Genomic DNA, 21,344 nt, shown 5'->3' with positions numbered 1-21,344 from the left:
GCCCAATGTTTCAGCACAGATATTCTTCCCCATCACAACTTTACTAAAGAGTTATTCCCAAGGTAATTATTTTGTTTTAATCCCTGCCTCCAAAATGCAGGGAATACATTGGAAACTAGTAAGTGTAGCCTGCAGACATAATCAGCAAGTTTCCAGGATGCTATTGAGTTGTACCAGCTACAAAGAAACAAAAAAGCTCATACCAAATAAATCCAAATTTAGCTCATCTATCATCTCTGTGAAACTCCACAGTAGACTAAGCTAAAAATCTGATTACTTGAAACTTATGTTTGCCCATCTGTAAACCCTGGACTCAATCACCCCTGGACGTTTTAACCAGACAGACTGAAGTAACAGATAAAGTGTTTACTTTAATCTTCCTCAAACAAAGTCAAGACCAAACCAATTCCTCAACAGTCAAGGATATTTAATAAAAATGGAAAGGCTTTGCTTCTCATTGCCCAAACTATCTGATCTTGATGCATGTTTTAAGATACATACTTACTTTTCACCTTTTGTTCCTCACTCATTAATTCCCCATGTGGCAAATTAAGGGAAAACAGAACTAATAGAACTAAATTCTGTCAGACAGCAGTAAATGATTTAACTGCTGGCCCCTTCTCAGTCTCACCACTGATAAAACACCACACACAGAGTCCACCACCACTATGAAGATTTTTACTCCCCCCCCCCCTTCCTGTAAAATTCTGCATCATTTGTACCATTAAGTTTTCAGGCTTCCAATCCAGCATCAGGTACTACCATGGTACAGGCAATAATTAAGGCTCAGAAGACATAGCTTGTCTGCCCAATAGCTGTGGTTACAGTGGGCCAACAATCAAGTCAACATTGTTTTCAGACACCAAAATGAAGTGGGGCCATAATTAAAAGCCACAGTTCTTAAACTGATTCTAATCTCTGCAGCTTTGCACTGGGACAGGAACTTTGCAATGCACACTTTAAACCTGCAGTTTCTGGCAGGCATCAGCACTCATTCTGGAGAGGATAGGAGCAGCTGCTCCAAGCCAATACACTCACAAAGAATTTGTCACTTCAGATGTGGTTCACTCTTTCTGCCTCGCATTTGTTTCCTTGCCCCACTCCTTTGTCTTCTCCCTCACCTTTTCCAAGACATATACTCATTTCTGTCCCTTCCTTACCTCTTAAGTCAGCACCATAACAATGTTAAACAAGAACTCAGTTTAATAATGCATACAATACCCTTCCAGGGCAGTAAAATAGCATGAAATCCAAGTTGAACTAGTATGCAACCGAGCCCCAGAACATCTCACTTCCACAGCTCCTGCAAGACACAGTAAGATGGAGAACAGAGTGGAAGAACTGAAGTGCTCATGCCACATTTAGCCTGTTTTCAACAGCTTCAAGTATTCCTGTGAGGTGTATCCTGGCAGATGCTGCAGGACAAACATCACTGATATTTTTCTGATTCATGAACACACCAATCCCTCACAACCTGCTCATCACTCAGCAGCAGAGTTCTTTGCTAAGCACCCAGGCACAAGCTTGATTAAGGCCTTCCTATTATGCTATTAACTTTAGGAAATTAAAACAACATGCTCTTTCATCAGGTCTCTTTTTAGTTATACCACACAAGATTTGCCTTGGAGGGATAATTAATTCTCCCAAGTTGGAAACTCCTTTATAAAATGTCCGAGGCACAAGTGATTGCTCGAAGGCATCAGGAAGTTTCAGCAATCTCAAGATCTCTCACCCAAATCCACTTACCACCACCTCACTCCCAGCTCAGATATGCTTGATCAAGCATTCATAAGCAAAAAGGACAATGATGACTAGAACAATAGGAACACCTTTGAATCTACACCAAAATGTTTATTCAAGTAGTTATTACTTTTCCTTCTATTTGAGAACAAAGGAAACAAACTCCAGTTACCAAGAATGAAATACTGTTTTAAGTATTTGGTAATTATTTGGTAGAAGAAGTGGCAAATGCCTGGAGTTTCAACTGTAGAGAACAGAAACAAAAAACACTGTATAAGATTTGAGATATACATATTTTTCAGGAGTATTAACACCCACTTTAACCAGAAAGTTTTTGAATCCCAGCACACGTAAGAAATGATTCACAGCAGTTGCAAACACTCCTGTGACATCTGAGCAGCAAAGCAGCCATTACCTGAGAGTAATCTGTGAACATGAGAGCTTTCAAAGTTCAGAGTTACTGTAAGCATCCAGGCCAGCCTCATGCAAAACACCAGCTAGTTTCACCCAGATACTCCAACAAGGAGCTCAAGTAATCTGCTACTGAGCCAGACTATTCTGGTTGGAGACATCCTCATACCAGATATTGACAAAAATCTTAGTAAGCAGTGGGAGTAGATTAGCTCTCATTTGAAAATATTCACACTATTTCCAACTCCAAATTTTTCTTACCCTGATTTTACATAATTTCCTTTAACAAGTGAGAATGTAACATAACCAAAATAATAGGACATATCAAAGCACTTATATATGCTTCTGCATTTGATGCATTTTTCCCTTGGTAGCTACATTTTCAATAGAGAAAGGTGAAGAAAACGAAAATCAAATTAAATGCTTCATTAAGAATATGTTAAGGAGTTAGCACACATTAGGAGATAAAATGCAGAATATGATAATAACAAATAGCAACCTGAATGGCTGCTATATTGTTTCAGTATAATAAATTGCTGCGTTATGCAAGTCTGATATTCTTGCACACAGGCAACTCCAACTCTCAAAAAATATCACAGGAAAAGGAAATACACAGAGACCGGGGGGAGGTGTCAGGTACAAATGACGAAGGGAGCACACCTGAGAGAGATTAATTTCTAAGCAGGTGAGGTCCCAGGGGCAGTTCAAGAAGAGCAGCAGGAGACTGTGCCTCCAGCCTGCTACAGCAGCACACCTGACTGCACTGGCACTGAGCCCATCAGAGTCAAGTTAGGCCACTCACAGTGCCTCCCTCACCACCACTTACTGGAAATACAGACACCAGGTTATAGGTGTACAGAGGATCTCACTCAAACTAATCCAAGGCATTTTTCCAATGCCAATATTGTATCTCAATCTTAATCATAAAAAACCTGCAGAATTAGAGGTGTGCTGCATAAATGTTTAGTGAACAAATTGTTCATAAATTTTAAAATCCAGAGTCAAAGAGAAGCTTCAGGCTCCTGTGCCTGTACTTTACCTGCCCTAGCTTTCTTTTAGGCACTAAAACAAATTGAGAGCTAAAAGTCACAGTAGTTTATGTAAAGTCAACAGCCCCATCCTACAAGCTTCCCCTCTCCACCATACATGAGAGGATAGAGCAATACATAAGAACTTGCAGATTACTGGTTATCATTTAGTCACCAACCACCTCCATTGCAATCTTTTTTTTAAAACTTCAGAATTGTACTCCTTTTGTCCTAGCTAAAGGGATCTGCATGCATGGAAAATGAGTGCACAGAGAACACTGCTGTTTGAAACAGACACTGGCTCAACTAAGAACTTGGAAAACCAACAGTTGCCTAAAGAGGTCCCTATCCTTCAAGAACAAAATAACCCCGTGCCTCACAAGAATCAAAGTACCCCCCCTTGGAGCACACTCCAAAGCCCCTGCTTTCATTACTGCCTAAAACAAAGCAGCAGCTTTTTCCTGACATATTAACACACGTAAATGAAAAACAATTGGCCTTAGCAACAAACACCTCCCAGGTATTAAGTTCGAGAGTCTCCCATCAGAACCCAGACACACACACACACACACACACACAGAGGAAAAATCCTTTGTTTTGTCCTTGCCAGCTCTGCAAAAGCAGAAAACAGAATGAAGCAGAAAACTATACTAAAATTATTCCTTTCAATCAATTTGCACCTGTGAGGATCATCCTCATTATACCCATTTATACACAGAAGTCAACAAATCATGCGTCAGGCGTAAAGGGGCAGGCATCAAGTGGAAATAGTCACCTACTACTCACCCATCCATAAGAAAACATATCAAGTTTTCCAGTGCACTTACTCCATGTCACTGTGTATTACACATGGTTAAGAGCAGAGGCTGCTTTTTCCTAAAGAGTTTCCACAGAACATCTTCCACACTCCTACTCTTAAGGATTTCCAGCTACATAGTGAATACAGGCAAAACCAGCTATACTGTGTCACAACAGGAAGAGCATGAACTTACTGTCAGATCCACATATTCACCACAGCCAATCTAAGTCACTCTTCATCCAAATGTCCTTTGGGAAATGATGAGTAAAACAATCATGAATCAGAATGAGCTCTCAAACTATTAAAGAAACCCAACTACAAACAGGAGAATTCAACCCTCTATCTTCCCCTGCGCTACCACCTTTATGTTAGTTCACATGTCCAAGAGGAACACACAAAAAACACAAACCCTCATGAGATAACAAAGCTCTCTGCCAAACACGAGAACTTGTCAGTGCAGTATTTCTGAAAGCCTCTTCCCAGACATTCAACTTTTCTACTTAAGACACCTTTCTGTGTGCATCCTTCTGGCACAGCCAGGTCAGGCAGCTATCTAGATATATAGATATGCTAGATACAGCATATCCAGCACATGTTCAGACCAAGCTTCATGTGTTTCAATTTGTGCCCACTACCTCTTGTCCTGTTGTAGGGCACCACTGAGGAAAGTACAGCTTCTCCAGTCGCCTCATCAGGTATTTTTTATATATTAGTATATATGTTTAGAAGTTTGACATGGTGCTTAGGGACATAGCTCAATAGTGGACTTCCAGTTGCTGCTCACTTCTTGGGTGGGCCCAGCAGATCAGTTTTCAATCCACCTCATTTTAGATTTCTCTAAATTGTACTTCACCACATAGTCCATGGAGATGTTACTGGAAAGCATGGAAAGTCCTACTAAAGTCTAGATTAACAGCAATCACTACCCAATCCTTTGACCACAGAATGCTAGCAGGTGGGCTAGGTATGACCTCACCTTTTTAAAGTAATGTCAGCTATGTCCACTTCCAAGTTCTCAAGAGGTCTGAAAATAGTTTCCAAGACTTACTCCATCACTTTCCCAGGAATCATCAAGATGAAGTTGATTGAATCTTTCCTCTTGCTCTTTTGAAGACAGTGATATTGATTTTCTTTCAGTCTCAGATTTTTTGCTCAGATGCACCAAGAAAATAATTTTTTTTGGAAAGTCACATATCAATAAGGAACAGGATATGTTCCTTCTGGATAAAGAGTACCACACACCTTCCAAAAACTATATCCACCTTCTTCCCTGATCTTCTCCACATGGCAAGAATCTCACAAAGATGATTGGTCTTTCTTCCGCCACTCACCGGAATTAGGTTTGTGGAAGCACAGGGGAAAAAAAAAAAAAAACACAAGAAAAGCTACTTCAACTTTCCCAAGATCACCTTTTTAAAGCTGAACTTTTTCTTGTAGTTTCAAAAGACACTATAACTTTCTAATAAGGCTGACCAAAGTAACAAAATATATAGAGGGGCTGTCAGATGGCACTAGCACACAAACACACTTTCTAAGATAGCTCATACAGTCACGTATCACCTTTATGGAATACGGAATAATCTTTGTCCAAGTCTCCAATGTTAATGTAAAGAGAACAGAGCTACACAGACACAATCTGGAGCCTTTCCTATATAACTACCAAAAAAAAAAAAAAGTCAGGAACACAACCAGCAACTCATTACTTAAAACACTAGCAAGAATTCAACTAAAAATGATGGTTATACAGTGAACCGAACAGCTCTGCTTGAGAGTTACTTGGGAAATCAACCACTGCAAACATACTTGTCCTGGCTTGCTTACTGCACAAATACAGGGACCCTCTGCTTGTGGATTCATCAGTATCTGAAGGCTCACTCCTGATGCCTCCTGCAGCACAATGTACTACGGAAGATTGAAAACAATCCACCACAAGAAACTGTAAGAGGGGTTTTTCCTTCTTAGCTTTTGGCAAAACTTTTAGAAGACCCTCATTGCTGCTGGAAGCACCTGAGGGACCATATTATGTTTTTCAGTTAGAGAGGACAAGTCCCACAAGAACATTCTATAAAACAAGTTTAAGACACTAAGCATGTCAAATTCTGACAGCCAGGACAACTCTGAAGGAGAAGCTATTTGAGTACTGCCCCTTCCAAAAAAAAAAGTCAGAAAGGAGAAAAGAACTGCCTTTCACTATACCTTTCACAATAATCACATGCAGAGTTAAATAATGTTTAAAAAGTCTCTCCTGTTCATCCTGACATTTACAAATTATTTCCTTTTTTATTTTATAAAATACATGCTTTAAAATAGTTTTTCTATACCTTGCATCTAATTGCAGCTAGTTATGATGTGACATCCTATCACAGTTACCAACTTTTTAAATGCTTATCTTCTGGAATGGTGCACAACAGATCACAAAGTCTTGCCACTCTATAGTAACTCTGAAAGAAAAAACATTTTAGGCTTCCACAGTTAACAGTGGCTTTGCATTCCAGAAGTCTCACTGCTGTTCAATATTCACACAAAAGTTTAGTTAAAAAAGCTTTTAACTGCTTTCCTTTCCCTAATTGCTATTTTACCCTGTAAGAGTCTTAAAGGTTTTTCCACTTTATACAAGGTCACTGTTCTTTAATACAGAAGCAACATTTGCTTAGATGATGCGAAATATTTGTCACACTGTTCTAAACAACCCACAAGCAGTATCTTTTACCTTTTAAGCATCTAAGTCTCAAAACATACTCTTTCAGACTTACTGTTTAGTCAAGTCTAACTCTGCTATGGAAAGACATCATTTCATTAAACTTCTTGTAACTCTTCACCTCAACAGATTATCAGAGCTGAGCAGTAGGCCAAGAGGTAAACCAAAGGTATTTGCAAACTAACATCCTCACATGTAATTTTGGCATACCACCTTTACACAGAGTATTTATGCACTCAGAAAACCTCCTTCTTACGATGGGTAGCTTGAGCCTTAATATCAACAAATGTGGTTTCAACGCCTCAACTCCACTAACCTCACTTGTCTCTCCCACTAATGCATAAACTGAAGTCTATCATTTGGCATACAAAGACTGTTCACATTTTGAATCTTAGCACCAGTTGAAATATCTGCAGCCCTTCCATTCAAAAAAAAAAAAAGGACAAAATGCATTGGTAACAGAACTTCAGGATGCCTAAGTAATGCCAGCTCTCCTGTTCACTTACATCTCTCAAGCCATTTTCATCACCTAGTACCTGACCATCCTTTAGAAACATTAAGAAAAGTGATTAGTACTTGTCATATGTACCTTCCTCTCCTTCCAAGGATTTTGCTATTTCAAAGGCATGGTCAGAGAAGTGTACCTGAAACGGGAAATACTGATGTGTCAAAAGCAGTGTTCATTTCCTGCAGGAATTCGCCCAGCAGCCTCTAATCGGACCCTCATGAAAAATATCTCCCATGCTGCTAACCTCCACCTCTGCAGGTGACAGCTCCTTCAGGTCTCAGCAAGCAGCCATTGAAAATTCAACATCATGTTGGAGAATCAGATAATTATATTTTCAGAGTTCCAGTCATGAAGCATTTTAATCTTCAAAACTAGAAACCAACTGAAGCAGGGAATGAGTTCATAGAAGTCCTTACTACTAAAAATGGAAAGCTATTAATTCCTGTATTAACACCTCCTGACAAGCCCCATTTGTGCTCTGACACACAGCAGGCCAGTTCTCAGTCCAGACCTGTCAGAACTAGGTTGTGGAGACCTGCAGGGCTCGGCTCAGAACAGCCCAGCCAAAAGCACAGGCTGAGCCCACACCACTCAAGGAGGCTGCTAAGCGAACATAACTAAAACAGACCCACTCCTGAACTGTAGCTGCAAAGTAGCTGCAAACACACCCTTAGCCAAGGTTGCAAGTCCAGAGACATTTACTTGAGTCTTGTTTAATCTTTATTTACATGGTCTTCGCATACACATCACAGTCAAGGAGTCAGCACATTTTGCTAGCATACCCTAAATCACTAAGGTAAAGAGATAAGCATATTATCTGCACGTTATCACTGTAATCAGATGTTTCAGCACTTCAGACAATTCAATACTTGACAGAACCAGTCAAATTTAGCTACAAGGATCAGAGGTGCCATTCCCCCACAACATGTTCAAATATACTTAACGTGTTTTTAAAGCTAACTGCAGTCAGCTCCTGCCAAAATTTGCCTCATAAGAAAAACAAAGCCCCAGCATCTCTAGTACATCAGGCAACAAAAGCACCCATCATAGAGAACATGAAATTAAAAATCACTCTCTATATAGCTAAGTGCTCAAAGATTTTATTGATGAGGTTTCTCATTTATAATCTTAGCAATTTCCAAGTACTTAGTATTAGTTTAAGCCCTTCTCCTTCATACACAAGCTTGACTTACTTGAAAAACAACCCTGCAAGTCTTCAAGAAAAACATCAACTTTTCAGTGCCAGTCATCTCTTCTGCTTTCTCTGATATTTCCATGCTTAGTATGGGATAAAACATGACTCAACAGCTAAAACTGCTCATTATCTGCTAAATAAACCAAACCCAGTATCAACTCCAAATCGTCTTTACTACAGCACAATAAAGCTCAAAGCACATGAGCAGCTGAACTCATATAGAGTTTTCACAGAGAGAAATTCAGGTAGAGGTTTCAGAGATGGTCACAAGAAAAAGCCAATACAGCACTCCTCCTCCTCATCTGGTTCTCTTAAACACTCCTCTTTCTGGGAAATCATCCCTTCAGAAAGGTATTTTTTTAATTAGTCCTTCAAGTGAGGAAACTCAACTAACAAGGCTTCTCAAAGGGATGCAAAACTCAACCTTGTCTACTTTCTCCCCTCCAAAAATTTAGATTAGCACAGCCAAAAACAAGTACCACAAAACTGTGGTACTGCTCTATGAAGAACATCAAGACTTCCAATCAAAACAAAGACAAGAATGAAAATACTAGTTGAAGTGCACACAGTTCAAATATTTAACAATTTGAAAGCCTAAGTAAAAACTTCAATACTGAAAGAATATTTAAGAGAGTAACTTAGAACAACTTATAATTAAAACTCTTTCCTCACGCAGATTCAGAATGTGCAGTGGACTCTGCAGACAGGAACAAAGCCACTGACAGAGCATGCTCAGCCCACAAAAGGTAACTCCCTTCTATCTCCACAAAAACATTCATTTGAGGAAAACCAGACCATGTGCACACACATCAATCTATCATTTTTCTTAAAAATTCAAGGATTGCCTTACCTGCACTCCAACCCCCGCATTCCCATTGTGTGCTAATTCACACAAGAGTTTTGTATGAATTTGTTTCAGCAACTGTGCCAGCTCAGGTCATCACTGCCCTCCTCCACCAGCTCACTCATCTGTGCCCTGGCCCTGAATATCATCAGCAGAACTGTCTGTGCCACCGTATCATGAATTATATATAACCCCCCAACAATAATCCCAAACAGTAAACCTGCAGACAGTTAAAACTAATTTCCAACTAAATGTCTTTTCAAAGCAGCTTTCTGAGGCAAACAGAAGAGCCCAAATCTCCCGAGTCTCCATATTATCTCCACTCTCACCCTTAGAGAAATGTGAATACTGTTCAATTCAATACTCAACAACCAAGAAAACTAAGCTTATATGACACATTCATGCATGGATGTGAACACTCCCATGTACAAGCAGATTTACAACATACAGTACATCTAAAATCAATCCTGTGCAGGTCTAAGGCATCAAGTATCTACATACTTTCATAATAAAGTCCTTAAAATAAATAACTTGAGGAGTCTCAAATTCATCCCTTTGGATGAAAAAATACACAACTAAGGCCTTCTACACCCCAATTAAGGAAGGCCACCTATCTGTGACTACTAAAGTAGTCTTCCTGTATTTTAGAATAGGGAACACTATACTGTTTGCTTGCTAAAGTTGTCTGTTTATCTCCCGGGTCACAGATAAGATATTTCTGCTCAAAGGGTTTAGCTCAACGGTTGCTAATTTAATCAGCTCTTGAGAAGACCATCACCAAAGTCAGGCTACACTATCCAGCTATCAGAGATTCAACCTTGCTTATATTTAACTGACAGTTATATAGACAGGCAAAAGTGCCTTTCTTCTTTTGACTAATACATTTTTGTACCATACTTCAATAAATTTTTTTAAAGTTTGAAAAAACTTGGTAGCTTTTAATAGAAGTACATGGCCTTGCTCAGCTCATGCAGCCCCATACCCAAGACAGGGTTGTGTTCCTCCCCACCTTAAACCAACACAAGAGGACCTGTTTTGTCCTCTAACTCCTCAGATCCATGTTTTTATTGACATTGCTGACCTCTCTCAGTATTTCCAACCACCTTACGGAAGTGATGATGGCAAATACTAAGAAATGCCTAATGTGACAGTTATCACTCTCAAGATCCTTGCTTTGTAAACACTGGAATCCTAAAGAATGTACCATAATCCCAACAGCCCCAGAGAACTGGACTGTCTGAAGAAAGCAAAGCTGTTATTGAAGGGGTTTGTCATGTGCCAAGTAAGCCAGAGAGTGAGAACAACCCAGTAGAACCTGCACCTTCTGCAGCACAGGCAATTGCTAGCAAATAATTGCACATGATTGACACATTAATAAATTACCACATGACAAAATCCCATCTTCTTCATGCAGATCTGTGCCCTCCAGATCCTTTCACTGCCACCCAAAGACAGCCTCCCTCCTTTACTCACAGAGAACCTCAAAAGACTGAGGATGAAGACAAGTCACATACAACAGAGAACAAAGTAATAAACAGATCACAGAAAACATCTCAGAAATACTATCCCACCCTTAACAGTCATGTTCAGTCTTGATGCTCAACAGCAACACTGAAGCCTTTAGATAGCTGCTATGTTAAAAGTGAACACCAAGAAACGTACACAAATTACTTCAACCACCTATAACAACTCATACAAGCAGATTCTTAAGAAGTGCCATCATAACCATGTGCAGTTATTTCAAGATGTGTTGCAATGAAACAAACTATTGTTCAAACTTGCTTTCATAACCTAAAGTCTTGCCTTCCTACAAGCTACAGATGTCATTTACCTGGACTACTGTAAAGCCTTTGACACAGTCCATCATAACATCCTTCTCTCTAAATTAGAGAGAGGTGGATTCAATGGGTGGATAAGAAAGTGGTTGGATGGTCGCATCCAAGAGGCAGTGATCAATGGCTCAGAGTCCCAATGGACATCAGTGACAAGCAGTGTCCCCTCAGGGGTTTGTACTGGAACTAGTGTTATTTAATATCTTTATTAGTGACAGACAAAGGGAGTGAGTGAACCCTCAGCAAGTTTGCAGATGACAGCAAGCTGAGTGCTGTGGTTGCCACCTGGACAAGCTCAAGAAGAGGGCCCGTGGGAACCTCATGAGGTTAAAGCAAGACCAAGTGCAAGGTGCTGCACCTGGGTCGAGGCAAATCCCGGTATCAATCCAGGCTGGGTGATGAACAGATCCAGAGCAGCCATGATGAGAAGGACATGGGGCTGCTGCTGGATGAGAGGCTGGATATGACCCAGCAATGTGAGCTTGCAGCCCAGAAACAAACCATGCCCTGAGCTGCATCCAAAGCAGCACGGCCAGCAGGTGAGAGAGGGGATTCTGCCCCTCTACTCTGCCCTGGTGAGGCCCCCACCTGGAATACTGTGCTCAGCTCCAGAGTCCCCATCACAGGAAGCACAATGACCTGTTGGAGCAATTCCAGAGGTGGGTCACCAAGATTAGAGGGATGGAGCATCTCTTCTATAGGGAAAGACTAAGAAAATTGGGATTGTTCAGCCTTGAAGAGAGAAGGCTTTGAGGTGACCTAATTGCAGCCTTCCAAGTACCTGAAGGGAATTTACAAGAAATCTGGAGAGAGACTATTTACCTGGAGACAGGACAAGGGGGAATGGCTTCAAACAGAGAATAGGCTTAGGTTAGATATCAGGAAGAAATTCTTTACTGTGAGGGTGGTGAGGCACTGGGATAGAATGCCCACAGAAGCTGTGGATGTCCCATTCCTGGAGGTGTTCAAGGACAGGTTCGATGGGGCTCTGAGCAACCTGACCTAGTAGAAGGTGTCCCAGCCCATGGAAGGGGCATTGGAAATAGGTGATCTTTAACTTCCCTTCTTGCCTAGGCCATCCTATGATTCCAGGATAACCTGGCAACTTTAACAGTTATATCTACCCAAAAACACATATTCGTTGAAAAATGAGGACACAGCTAATATTTTGCAGAACGAGGAGCGTGCATTTACCAAATTCACAGATTTTGCCTTCTCCAGAATGCAAACGTAGAGGTGCAACAGATTCAGCTGAGATCTAGAAATAACGTATTATTCTCACAAGATCTGAAGGTCCAAAACCACACATTTAATTTTACTAAATGCCTTTTCATGTAATTCCAGACTATTCAGAACTTTTATTGCCCACATAATTTGCAGCAGAAAGCTCAACTAGTGGACAATCCATGTTTCAGCATTCAAACGCCGTTAACATAAACTACACACGTACATTCACCAATTTTGCCTATTTAAACAACTCTTCATGCTTTGGGCCATAAACACTAGACAAAGGGAAAAAGTCCACATAAAAACTACAAGCCAACTTCCAAGCTGTCATGGGCGGAAGAAAGTTCTTCACGTCTCACTGACGATGTCTGTTGTGCTGAGCCAAACATAAGAAGGGAAAAAGCCTTCTTCCCTCCTTTGATCTACATGGCAACACTTCTACAGTTGGTCCATCAACCCACACCTATTTAGGCACATCCATCTTGGTCAGAGAAGGACACAACCAATATCTTCAAAAGTAAAGGGAAATGGATAGAAAAGCCTATCCAAGGCCAAGATAATAATTAGGATCGTTACCACATTAATTAATGGCATTGTTCTTTATATAACAGAACAGCCACCATACCCGTGGCTTATTTGCAATACATCTAGTCCTACTTTTATCCCTGGCAATTCTGACTCTTCTGCAGAAGCCAGTCATTGATGTAACTCTTGAACCTGAGATAGTCCAGGGAACTATACAGGCAAAGTGCTTGTTGAGGGGGCTGTGTGGTATCTACAAATATAATTTTTATACTGGTTTAGCTTCCTAATTCTGTTAATGCTAGGTCAGTCAAGCATGAGGTGCAAGGACAGCAGGACTACCTCGTTGACCATTGGATCATCATTTGAGTGGCTGAGCTGCTCTACAAAAATCTCTCTGTAAAATGGAAACTGCAAGATTTTCACTGTGAAACACACTACAATACCCTAAAGTGCACTGCTTGGGAACAGCTCCACTATTACCTTCCCCTCCCAGCTCCTGGCTTTCTGAAGTGCACACACAGCAGTGCCACAAAGGGCACAGCACGCAGCAAAGCCCCTGCACTCAGGAACCTCTCTTTCTCAAATCAACCTATTAATAGATTTTGACTGTAGATGCAGGGAACTACCTTCACACCTCCCTCCCTCCAAAAAGGGAGAGAGAAAGGGGTTCGACACACCAGGCCAGACAGGGGGCGGGAAGGCCAGACCGAGCCCGCGGCCTTGCTCAGCACTCACCGAGCCGCTTTGGCGCCCACGGCAGCTCCCCCCCCTTCCCCCATCAAACCTGTCCACACATCCCTGCCCCTCAGGAACGCGGCTGTCGCCGCGGTTCCCGGCCCGAACGTGCTCCCTACAGACCCCCACGGGCTCAGGCCCTGCCACAGCCCGCGGCTCCAGCGCCAATCGCTCCCTCCACGCGTCCGAGCGGCACCGCAGTGACCCGGCAATCCCGCACCGCCCGGCGGGAGCCGAGAGCCACTTTATCCCCGCCGCCTCCAGCGCGGTGCGGGGGCGGCTCCGCGGGGAGCCCCGGCCCGGCCACTCGCACATAGACAGGCCCTCCTTCCTTCCCCCACCCCTGCGGGCCCGCGGCGCGGCACCTCCCGCCCGCCTCCCCTGCCCCCGCGGGGAGAGCGCGCCCCGGGGCCGCCACGGGGATCGCCCGGCCCGGGGGCACCCTCACGTCCGCCCTCCCCATGCCGGGCTGCCCCCAGCGCGGCGGGCTCGGGGCAGGAGGCCGCGGCGGGCGGCCCGCCTGGCCGCGGGGACAGCGGCGGGTACCGCGGGCACGCCCGGCCCCGCGGGGGCGCCGAGAAAGGCCCGCGGGGGGAGGCGGCGCCCGCGCGGGGCCGGCAGGGCGGGAGGACGCGGCGCTTCCCCGGCGGGGCCGCAGGGAGACCCCGCCACGGGGGGAAGGGTCGCGCCCCCCTCCCCGCCTTCCTGCGCCGCCGTTACCTGTGGCGCCGAGCAGGAAGTCCAGGGTGCTGTGCCGCGCTGCTGCTGCCATAGTGAGGTAGAGCCCTGTGCCATGCCTGGAGCGGCGGCGACGGCGCGGCCCGTGCGGCAGAGCGGCCCTATATGCGCGCGGGGCTGCGGCGGCGCCGCGGGGGGGGAGCGGCGGCGGGGCGGGGCCGGGCCGGCGGGGCGGGACCGCAGCGGAGCGGCGGGAGGGAAGCGGTCGATCGGCACCCCCTGGGGCTGGGCGTCCGAAAAATACCCTGGGGAGGCCCTTGGGTCACACAGCCCGGTGAAGTCCCGCAGTGGTGTCCTGGCGCTGAGGCCGCGGACCGATGCCGGCGGCGGCAGCAGTGGTGGCCTCGGGCTGCTGCACCTCACCTGCTGCCCGCGGTGGGCACGGGGGGGGGGCCCCGCCAGCCTTCGCTGCAAAGGGACCACCATCAGGGCCTCTGTAAGGCCTTTTGTTTAAAGTCATCTTTTCTTGTCTAACGGGTAAAACAGCGTCCTGAAGGCAAAGATTACACTAACTACGTGCAGCTACAAACCTAGAAAAATAGTGTGCAGAAGCAGTTAACTACAGAACTGGTCACTGAATCACAAAATCACAGAATCAGTTAGGTTGAAAAAGACCTCTGAGATCACCGAGTCCAACCTATGACCGAACACACCACCACGTCAACCAGAGCATGGCACTGAGTACCACGTCCAGATTTTCCATAAACACCTCCAGGGACAGTGACTCCACCACCTCCCTGGGCAGCCCATTCCAGTGTCTAATCACCCTTTCTGTAAAGAAATTCCTGATATCCAACCTAAACCTCCCCTGGTGCAGCTTAAGACTGTGTCCTCTCGTCCTGTCTCTGGTTACCTGGGAAAAGACATTGATCCCCACCTGGCTACGACCTCCTTTCAAGGGAGTTGTAGAGAGTGATAAAGTCACCCTTGAGCCTCCTCCTCTTCAGGATAAACAACCACAGCTCCCTCAGCCGCTCCTCATAGGACTTGTGCTCCAGACCCTTCACCAACTCTGTTGCCCTTCTCTAGACCTGCTTCAGCACCTCCGTGTCCTTCCTGAATTGAGGGACCCAGAACTGGACACAGTACTCGAGGTGTGGCCTCACCAGTGCCAAGTACAGGGGAAGATGTTTGACTGTCGGTTCCTATGAGCTTTGCCAGCTCTTAGTTCCTTTAATTTTATTGCAGGATTGAGAGCAGGTTTGCACAATGCCATGCCGTGGTTTCACATGATTCCACAATTAAATTAAGAGATTTACAAGTAATTGTTATTGTGTAATCCAATGTGCTACCGTGATTATTTCTATTCACTTGGAATAAGGTGGGGCTTTTTCAGGGCAAATTTACAGTATCCTTGTTTTGAACAGCTATAGTTCCACACAGGCACTCTGAGCAAAGCAAAAATGTTCTCTGGGGATACGCGTCAGAGGAAGCACAGACATCTGCAGTTCTGTAGTAACTACACTTTCATCAGCTGTTGTTCATTTGAGACAGCTCATGCATGAGAGGCTTTTTTTAATGATTAATTACCTAAAATATATGGCTTTGCAGATTCCCATTCAACATCTTTGATTCAATCCTGGATATTACAGGGGATTACATAGTTCTCTTTGGGTGGCTTGTGTACCCTTGTTGCCATTCCATCAGGAATTCTTATTTTTCTTAGTGCCATGACTTTTTTTCTTTAACCAAAATCAGTGGGTTTTTGCTGCTTTGAACTCTCTACCATTCTTTTTTCCGAACATGCAGCTGCCATTAGACAGCCAGGAAAATCCCTACACTTTAAAATCTCTTACATCTTTCACCATTGCTGGTGGCAGCTGGAGTGGTTTCAGTTACTTCATTCCATAAAGGAACTTTCTGGATTGATTTTTGCTCTCTTCAATGGGAGCAACGCCTTGTGTTCAGTTCAACCAATTACATTATCTTTCCATTGTGGAATAATTGGAAGAAGGTAATAGTGATGTTGTCACCTAAGTACCTTCAAATGTATTTGTTCATATGTGCCAGGTGCCTAGCTAAATTATGCCCTTACATACACACGAACAGCTTTGCTGGGTTTACAGAAAAAAAACATCAATATGTCATGCAAATCTTTTCCTGGCATTAATTTTGCAGCTTAAGGCCGACCATTCCAGACTGGCACTTGAGGAGAGGTGGAGCGTCATCTTTTTAATTAAATTTGCTGATGAAAAAAGAACAGTGGTCTTACTGTTTCCTTTTTTATATGGATGAGAATTTTATGGATTAGTAGTGGATTCAACTGAAGAGCTGAAAAGGCTAATAAATTATTTCAGAGAAAAATATGAAGTCTTTCTTTCTTAAACTTTGACTTAAAGGATGGTTATTAGCCATAAATGGCTTTTGCAGCTGTTCATTTTGTTAGGTGGAACTGGGAAAGCTGGCAAAACAGCATGAACAAATTCAATAAAGCGTGGAAAAGAAGAAGTTCATCTTAGAAACTTTGGTAGAGCTGTAGGAAAACATTCAACAAGAGGAAGAAACTCACAATATCAACATATAGGAGTGAAAGCAGACAGTAAATTACATATGGTTTTACAGAAAAGCATAATAACAAAGCCCACGGAATTTAAGCCTCCATGTGAAGGATCCCATTGCTGAGGAAGGAACTAATAGACTTTCTCTTCCACTTCTTTGGCATGACTACTCTGTACATGATACTTAACTAGGTCATGCCTGGGATATTTTTTGGGAATCTTCCTGTTAGAAAATTACACTGAAGGGAATTTTAAAAAGAGCAATTAAAATAATTAAGGAGATGAAGGGATTGATTTATGAGACAAGATCAAAAGATCTAGAATATTAAAACATGTTTCACAAATACTATGGTGTTTGGATGACATCATGTTGTTAAGATTAGCACAGACTGTATGGAGTTTGATCAGTGTAAGATTGTGTGCATGTCTTGAAGCCAGTGCAGACTGCAAAAGGGGGTTCAATAGGGAAAAAAAGATTGAGGCATCGATGGTTGCCGGGTCATGGAAAGTTTTGTGCTGAAAATCGAGGGCAGAGACCCTACCCTCTGCAGGTAGATTGGACAGATTAGATAAAAGACACTGGTTCTTGGGAACAATCTTGCACTGCAAAATAGTTGGGACAGAGGCCTTGCACAGTACGCAATAGATGTGTGTTTTAATCTGCATAACTTCTGTTCTTTGTACAGGATCATGACAGGCTGAAATACCAAGTGTTTCAAGTCTCAAGATTTTTTTAAGCAGAGTGTAATAGCATTTTTAACCACAAGCTCTCAGTTCATCTTCTCTGACTATATCCACCTGTGTTCATTGGTCTGAAAATATTTCACTGCCACAATCCAGAGTTCACCTCAGGAACTAAAGTTAAAATCAACTTCTTCTCATAGACAGCTAAGAAATATCCTTTAAAAAAATATTTTTTCCTCATGTTTATGACCTGTTCAGAAATTCATTCACTTCACGTCCTTCTGAGTATTGGTTAGGGTGCACTAGGGTCACTTAACAATAGTAGATTTTTTTTCCTGACTGGCTAAAAAAGTTTCTAAAGCAATGACACATTTAAGACAGGAGTTCACAAAGGTTGTGTCAGCCCTTGTTTAGGAATACTTGCATGTCTCATGGCTGTATCACTTGTGAATAACATGGCCATCTCATAATGCTAATTGAAACCGTGAAATCAAGCATAACTATTTAAAATATACACATACAGTTTCTCTCTCCATACCTGGTTCTGTATATTTAAAGTATTGTAAACATTAATGCATTACAATTAAATAAGCAGAATAACATGTGCAAACATGTAATCCCATGCTGAAGTGCCTGCTAGAAGATAGTAGCAAAATGTGAAAAGCAGGGGCTGCAAACAAAGAGGGGTTAGTTTGATGCAAACCCCTGATTGTGCTTTCATCATCTTCACTGTTTATGAATCTTACTGGGTCAGTTTTTTCCCTAGGAATTTTAATTTTTTAAACACAACTCTAGTCCTTTAGTATTTGTTTATAATTGATAGAAATCATGGTAAATTTTGGGGAGTAGGAAAGGGAAGATAGTACTTCATTTTAGAAAAGTAGTATGCATAGGAAAGAGTCTTGTAAGTTAGTAGTTGCTTTAGAAATTATTTGAGGTAACAATGTGGTACCACAATTATGAGGAACCATGAAATTCACCACTTTGGAAAATAGCATTATCTTATTATATAAGACAAATTCATGTTTTCTAGAGGTGAACGTCTGTTTAATACAGATAAGAAAAGTAGAACTGAGTATTCCAATGAATTTACTTCTTTAATTCTTATTTCTGCTTTTGTGCCTGAGCATGTTACTGTTTACTAAAACAAATACAATTTATTTCCCTCTTCTTGGATGCTTGCAATCTAATATATAGACTTGCTGGGGCATAGCTCTGGAGGCTTAGGAAAAAAAAAAGATAGCAAACTGTTTCAAATTAAATTGAGGCAGTGTGGAGCCTACATCTTACTGGAAATCATTAACAAAATCTCTAACTTTAAAAACAAGCATATTGAGTTGAATGTGGAAACATAGTCAGGTAGATTACAAGATGAGTAAAGACCTCTTTTTTTTTTTTCTAAGTTCTGCAAAGAAAGACCCTGGAGAGTCAAATTATATCATAGGATGTAAGACTCCTCACAGAACAAGAGAACAATTTCAGGAAGTTTTAGTGAACTCAGATAAGAGTTAATTACTTAAATAAGTGCTACCATAAATTTTAGAGGCTATTATACTCGCTGCTTTTTGAGAGCCCTGTGCTGTATTTCAGCCAGAGTGCTGCTTTTGAACCCTTGGGATTTCCTTTGGTCCGAATAGACTCCAGCCTGTTTCTTTTGGTCCAAGGTTATTTACCACGGAGGTGAGATCTCAAGTCCAGTCATCCTGGGGTCCTGGTTATCCTGCATACCTTCAGGGTCTCCTTACTTTTGTTACCACACTCACTAATCAGGTTTCAGTCTTGACAGAAACTAACAAATTATTTTGCTAACACAGAGAAGTAGCCACGGAAACCACTGACAGACCATTCCTTACGTTTACCTCCTCACCAGCACTCTCTAATCTTAGCCTTTAGGATTGTACCTCTCACCTGCACATAATGCCAGGTTTGGGGGGTTTTCCTAACTGCCAAAATGCCACAGGCCTGACAGAGTTTCTTTCTGTGTTTCTGTATAGATGTTTGACCATTCGACAGAATTCCCCAGAATCCCAATGATTATAAAGACTAGATGAACGCTGCTTTTCCACCCCAACCACAGTCTTGCCTGTGAACTCATCACATGATGCAGCAAAATGGGATCATCTGTGTCGTCTCTCAGAAAAATTAGATCCTATAAGCAGTCCCTTTTGGTTTTTGAAAATAGCCCCTGAGGAACCTTTATATAACTTCTATCAGATGACCTCTCACACTCCTTCTTCATCCCCGCTTATCATCTGATCCTTTGGGCAGCTCATAGGGTGATTTCCAGTACCACATCAGATGATCATGATCTTGGATAGCAACCAAAGGACTTTCCTGGTTTGTCCACCTTCTTTATCATGCCTGTAACACAGTCTGGATATACCTCCTCAGGCACCAATAGGGCCTGCTAGTGCTAGTTTTTCTTTATGACCTAAGCTATAGAAGTTAGGTCTGATAGCTGCATCAGCTTGTTAGAATATCTTAACCACTCCCAAGTGGTGACTTATAGACCCAGCTACAGGACAGGACCTGTGGTTCACAATCAAAAAGAACATAACAGAAAAAATTGGATCCTGATGCCTTGTTTCCCTGCACACAAAGCAGAGCGATGGCAAGCTTAGGTGAGGTCAGAAAACCAGTGCTAGGGGTTGGCTATGTGCAATATGGTTGGGACTTTAGGATAACCCTCTGCATGTTTGCATCAGCAATACAACAGAATAATTTTTTTATTACCATCAGCTGGTTTTGTTTGTTTGTGTATTTTCTGTTCCTCCATTTTATCTCTATTTCCTAATAATTACTGTCACAAAACCAGTAAAGCACGTTTCCCCAATCCAGTCAAGTCACAACATCTTGTCTATTGATTATAATTTCCCATGCAGATGACTTCAGGGAGACATTAACCCTAGATATCAAAAAACACACTGAACGGGTACATCCCCTATTTTTTATCACAGCACTCTGTATCCAGTGGACCCCATTCTCCTTTCTTTTTACCAACATTAGCAGCTACAGTTGAAATAATGTAAAAATTAAATCAGACCAATGAAATCTTGAGAAAAAACCCAAAACAACCCGGTCAGAGAGAGGGAATAGCTTTTTATGCCTGGTAAAACTCATTAAATTAGGGGAAATATACATGGCTTGATAATTTGTAACCCTGGCCTCTCATAACATGACAGAAATAATATTCTTTCTGATCAAAGTGTTTTTATGGAGGGAGGTAAACTCTGCACAGAGAAGCATAGATGGCAAATTGATTAAAATTAGAATGATTAATTCATCCAGGCAGCATGAGGAGGCAGTAAAACAGATGAGTAAAAGAGAGGCAGTGTCAAAAAAAGACAATGGAAAAGTTCTTTTATCTAAACTAGAGACCAGTAATACAAAACTTACTTTGTATGCATGTTTAACAATATTGTTTCTCATAAAATTGTTCCTTTTAGTTACCTTTTCTAATTCCCTTTTGAGTGACAATGCCTCAGTGTGCACTTTTTGAGAAATGCTGATAGATGATAATGTGAATTTTATTCTCATATCTGTATTATGTACTGGATTCAGGACTTCTTACATGAAATTCTTTTGCCACCAAAGTCAAAGACAGACTTACTTTTGACTTCAAGGGAGCCAGAATTTCAGTATTTGTCTGGTGCACTGCAGAAAAGGTTAGACCAATACTTTTTGCTACATGGTCATTTGACTTTCCAGGCAGAATTATATGTAACTGCATTCCAAATATAAAACTAAGGAAAATGAACAAAATGCTTAAATACATGCTAATAAATCATTGTAGTTACAATTAATCTATGAACATGCCATCATAACTCTATAAGGGGTAGTGGTCAGCTTTTTTATTATGAGACGAGGTATTACCATCTTGCC

General features: G+C 42.2%; 1 protein-coding gene across 1 annotated transcript in view; it reads right to left on the bottom strand.

Annotated features, from left to right (window-relative positions):
• SMS (spermine synthase) overlaps positions 1-14,421 on the bottom strand; it is a 47,892-nt gene extending 33,471 nt beyond the window's left edge. Inside the window, exon 1 of the mRNA XM_064646763.1 lies at positions 14,263-14,421. Within this exon, the coding sequence (XP_064502833.1) occupies positions 14,263-14,314 (52 nt within the window). The 5' untranslated portion in view covers positions 14,315-14,421. The remainder of the gene's footprint in view (positions 1-14,262) is intronic.
• Between the last annotated feature and the right edge of the window lie 6,923 nt (positions 14,422-21,344).

Source organism: Pseudopipra pipra, chromosome 2 (genome assembly GCF_036250125.1).
Source record: "Pseudopipra pipra isolate bDixPip1 chromosome 2, bDixPip1.hap1, whole genome shotgun sequence".
Classification (NCBI taxonomy): domain Eukaryota; kingdom Metazoa; phylum Chordata; class Aves; order Passeriformes; family Pipridae; genus Pseudopipra; species Pseudopipra pipra.
Note: the sequence above shows the minus strand (reverse complement) of the source record. Positions and strands in the feature narration are given on the sequence as shown.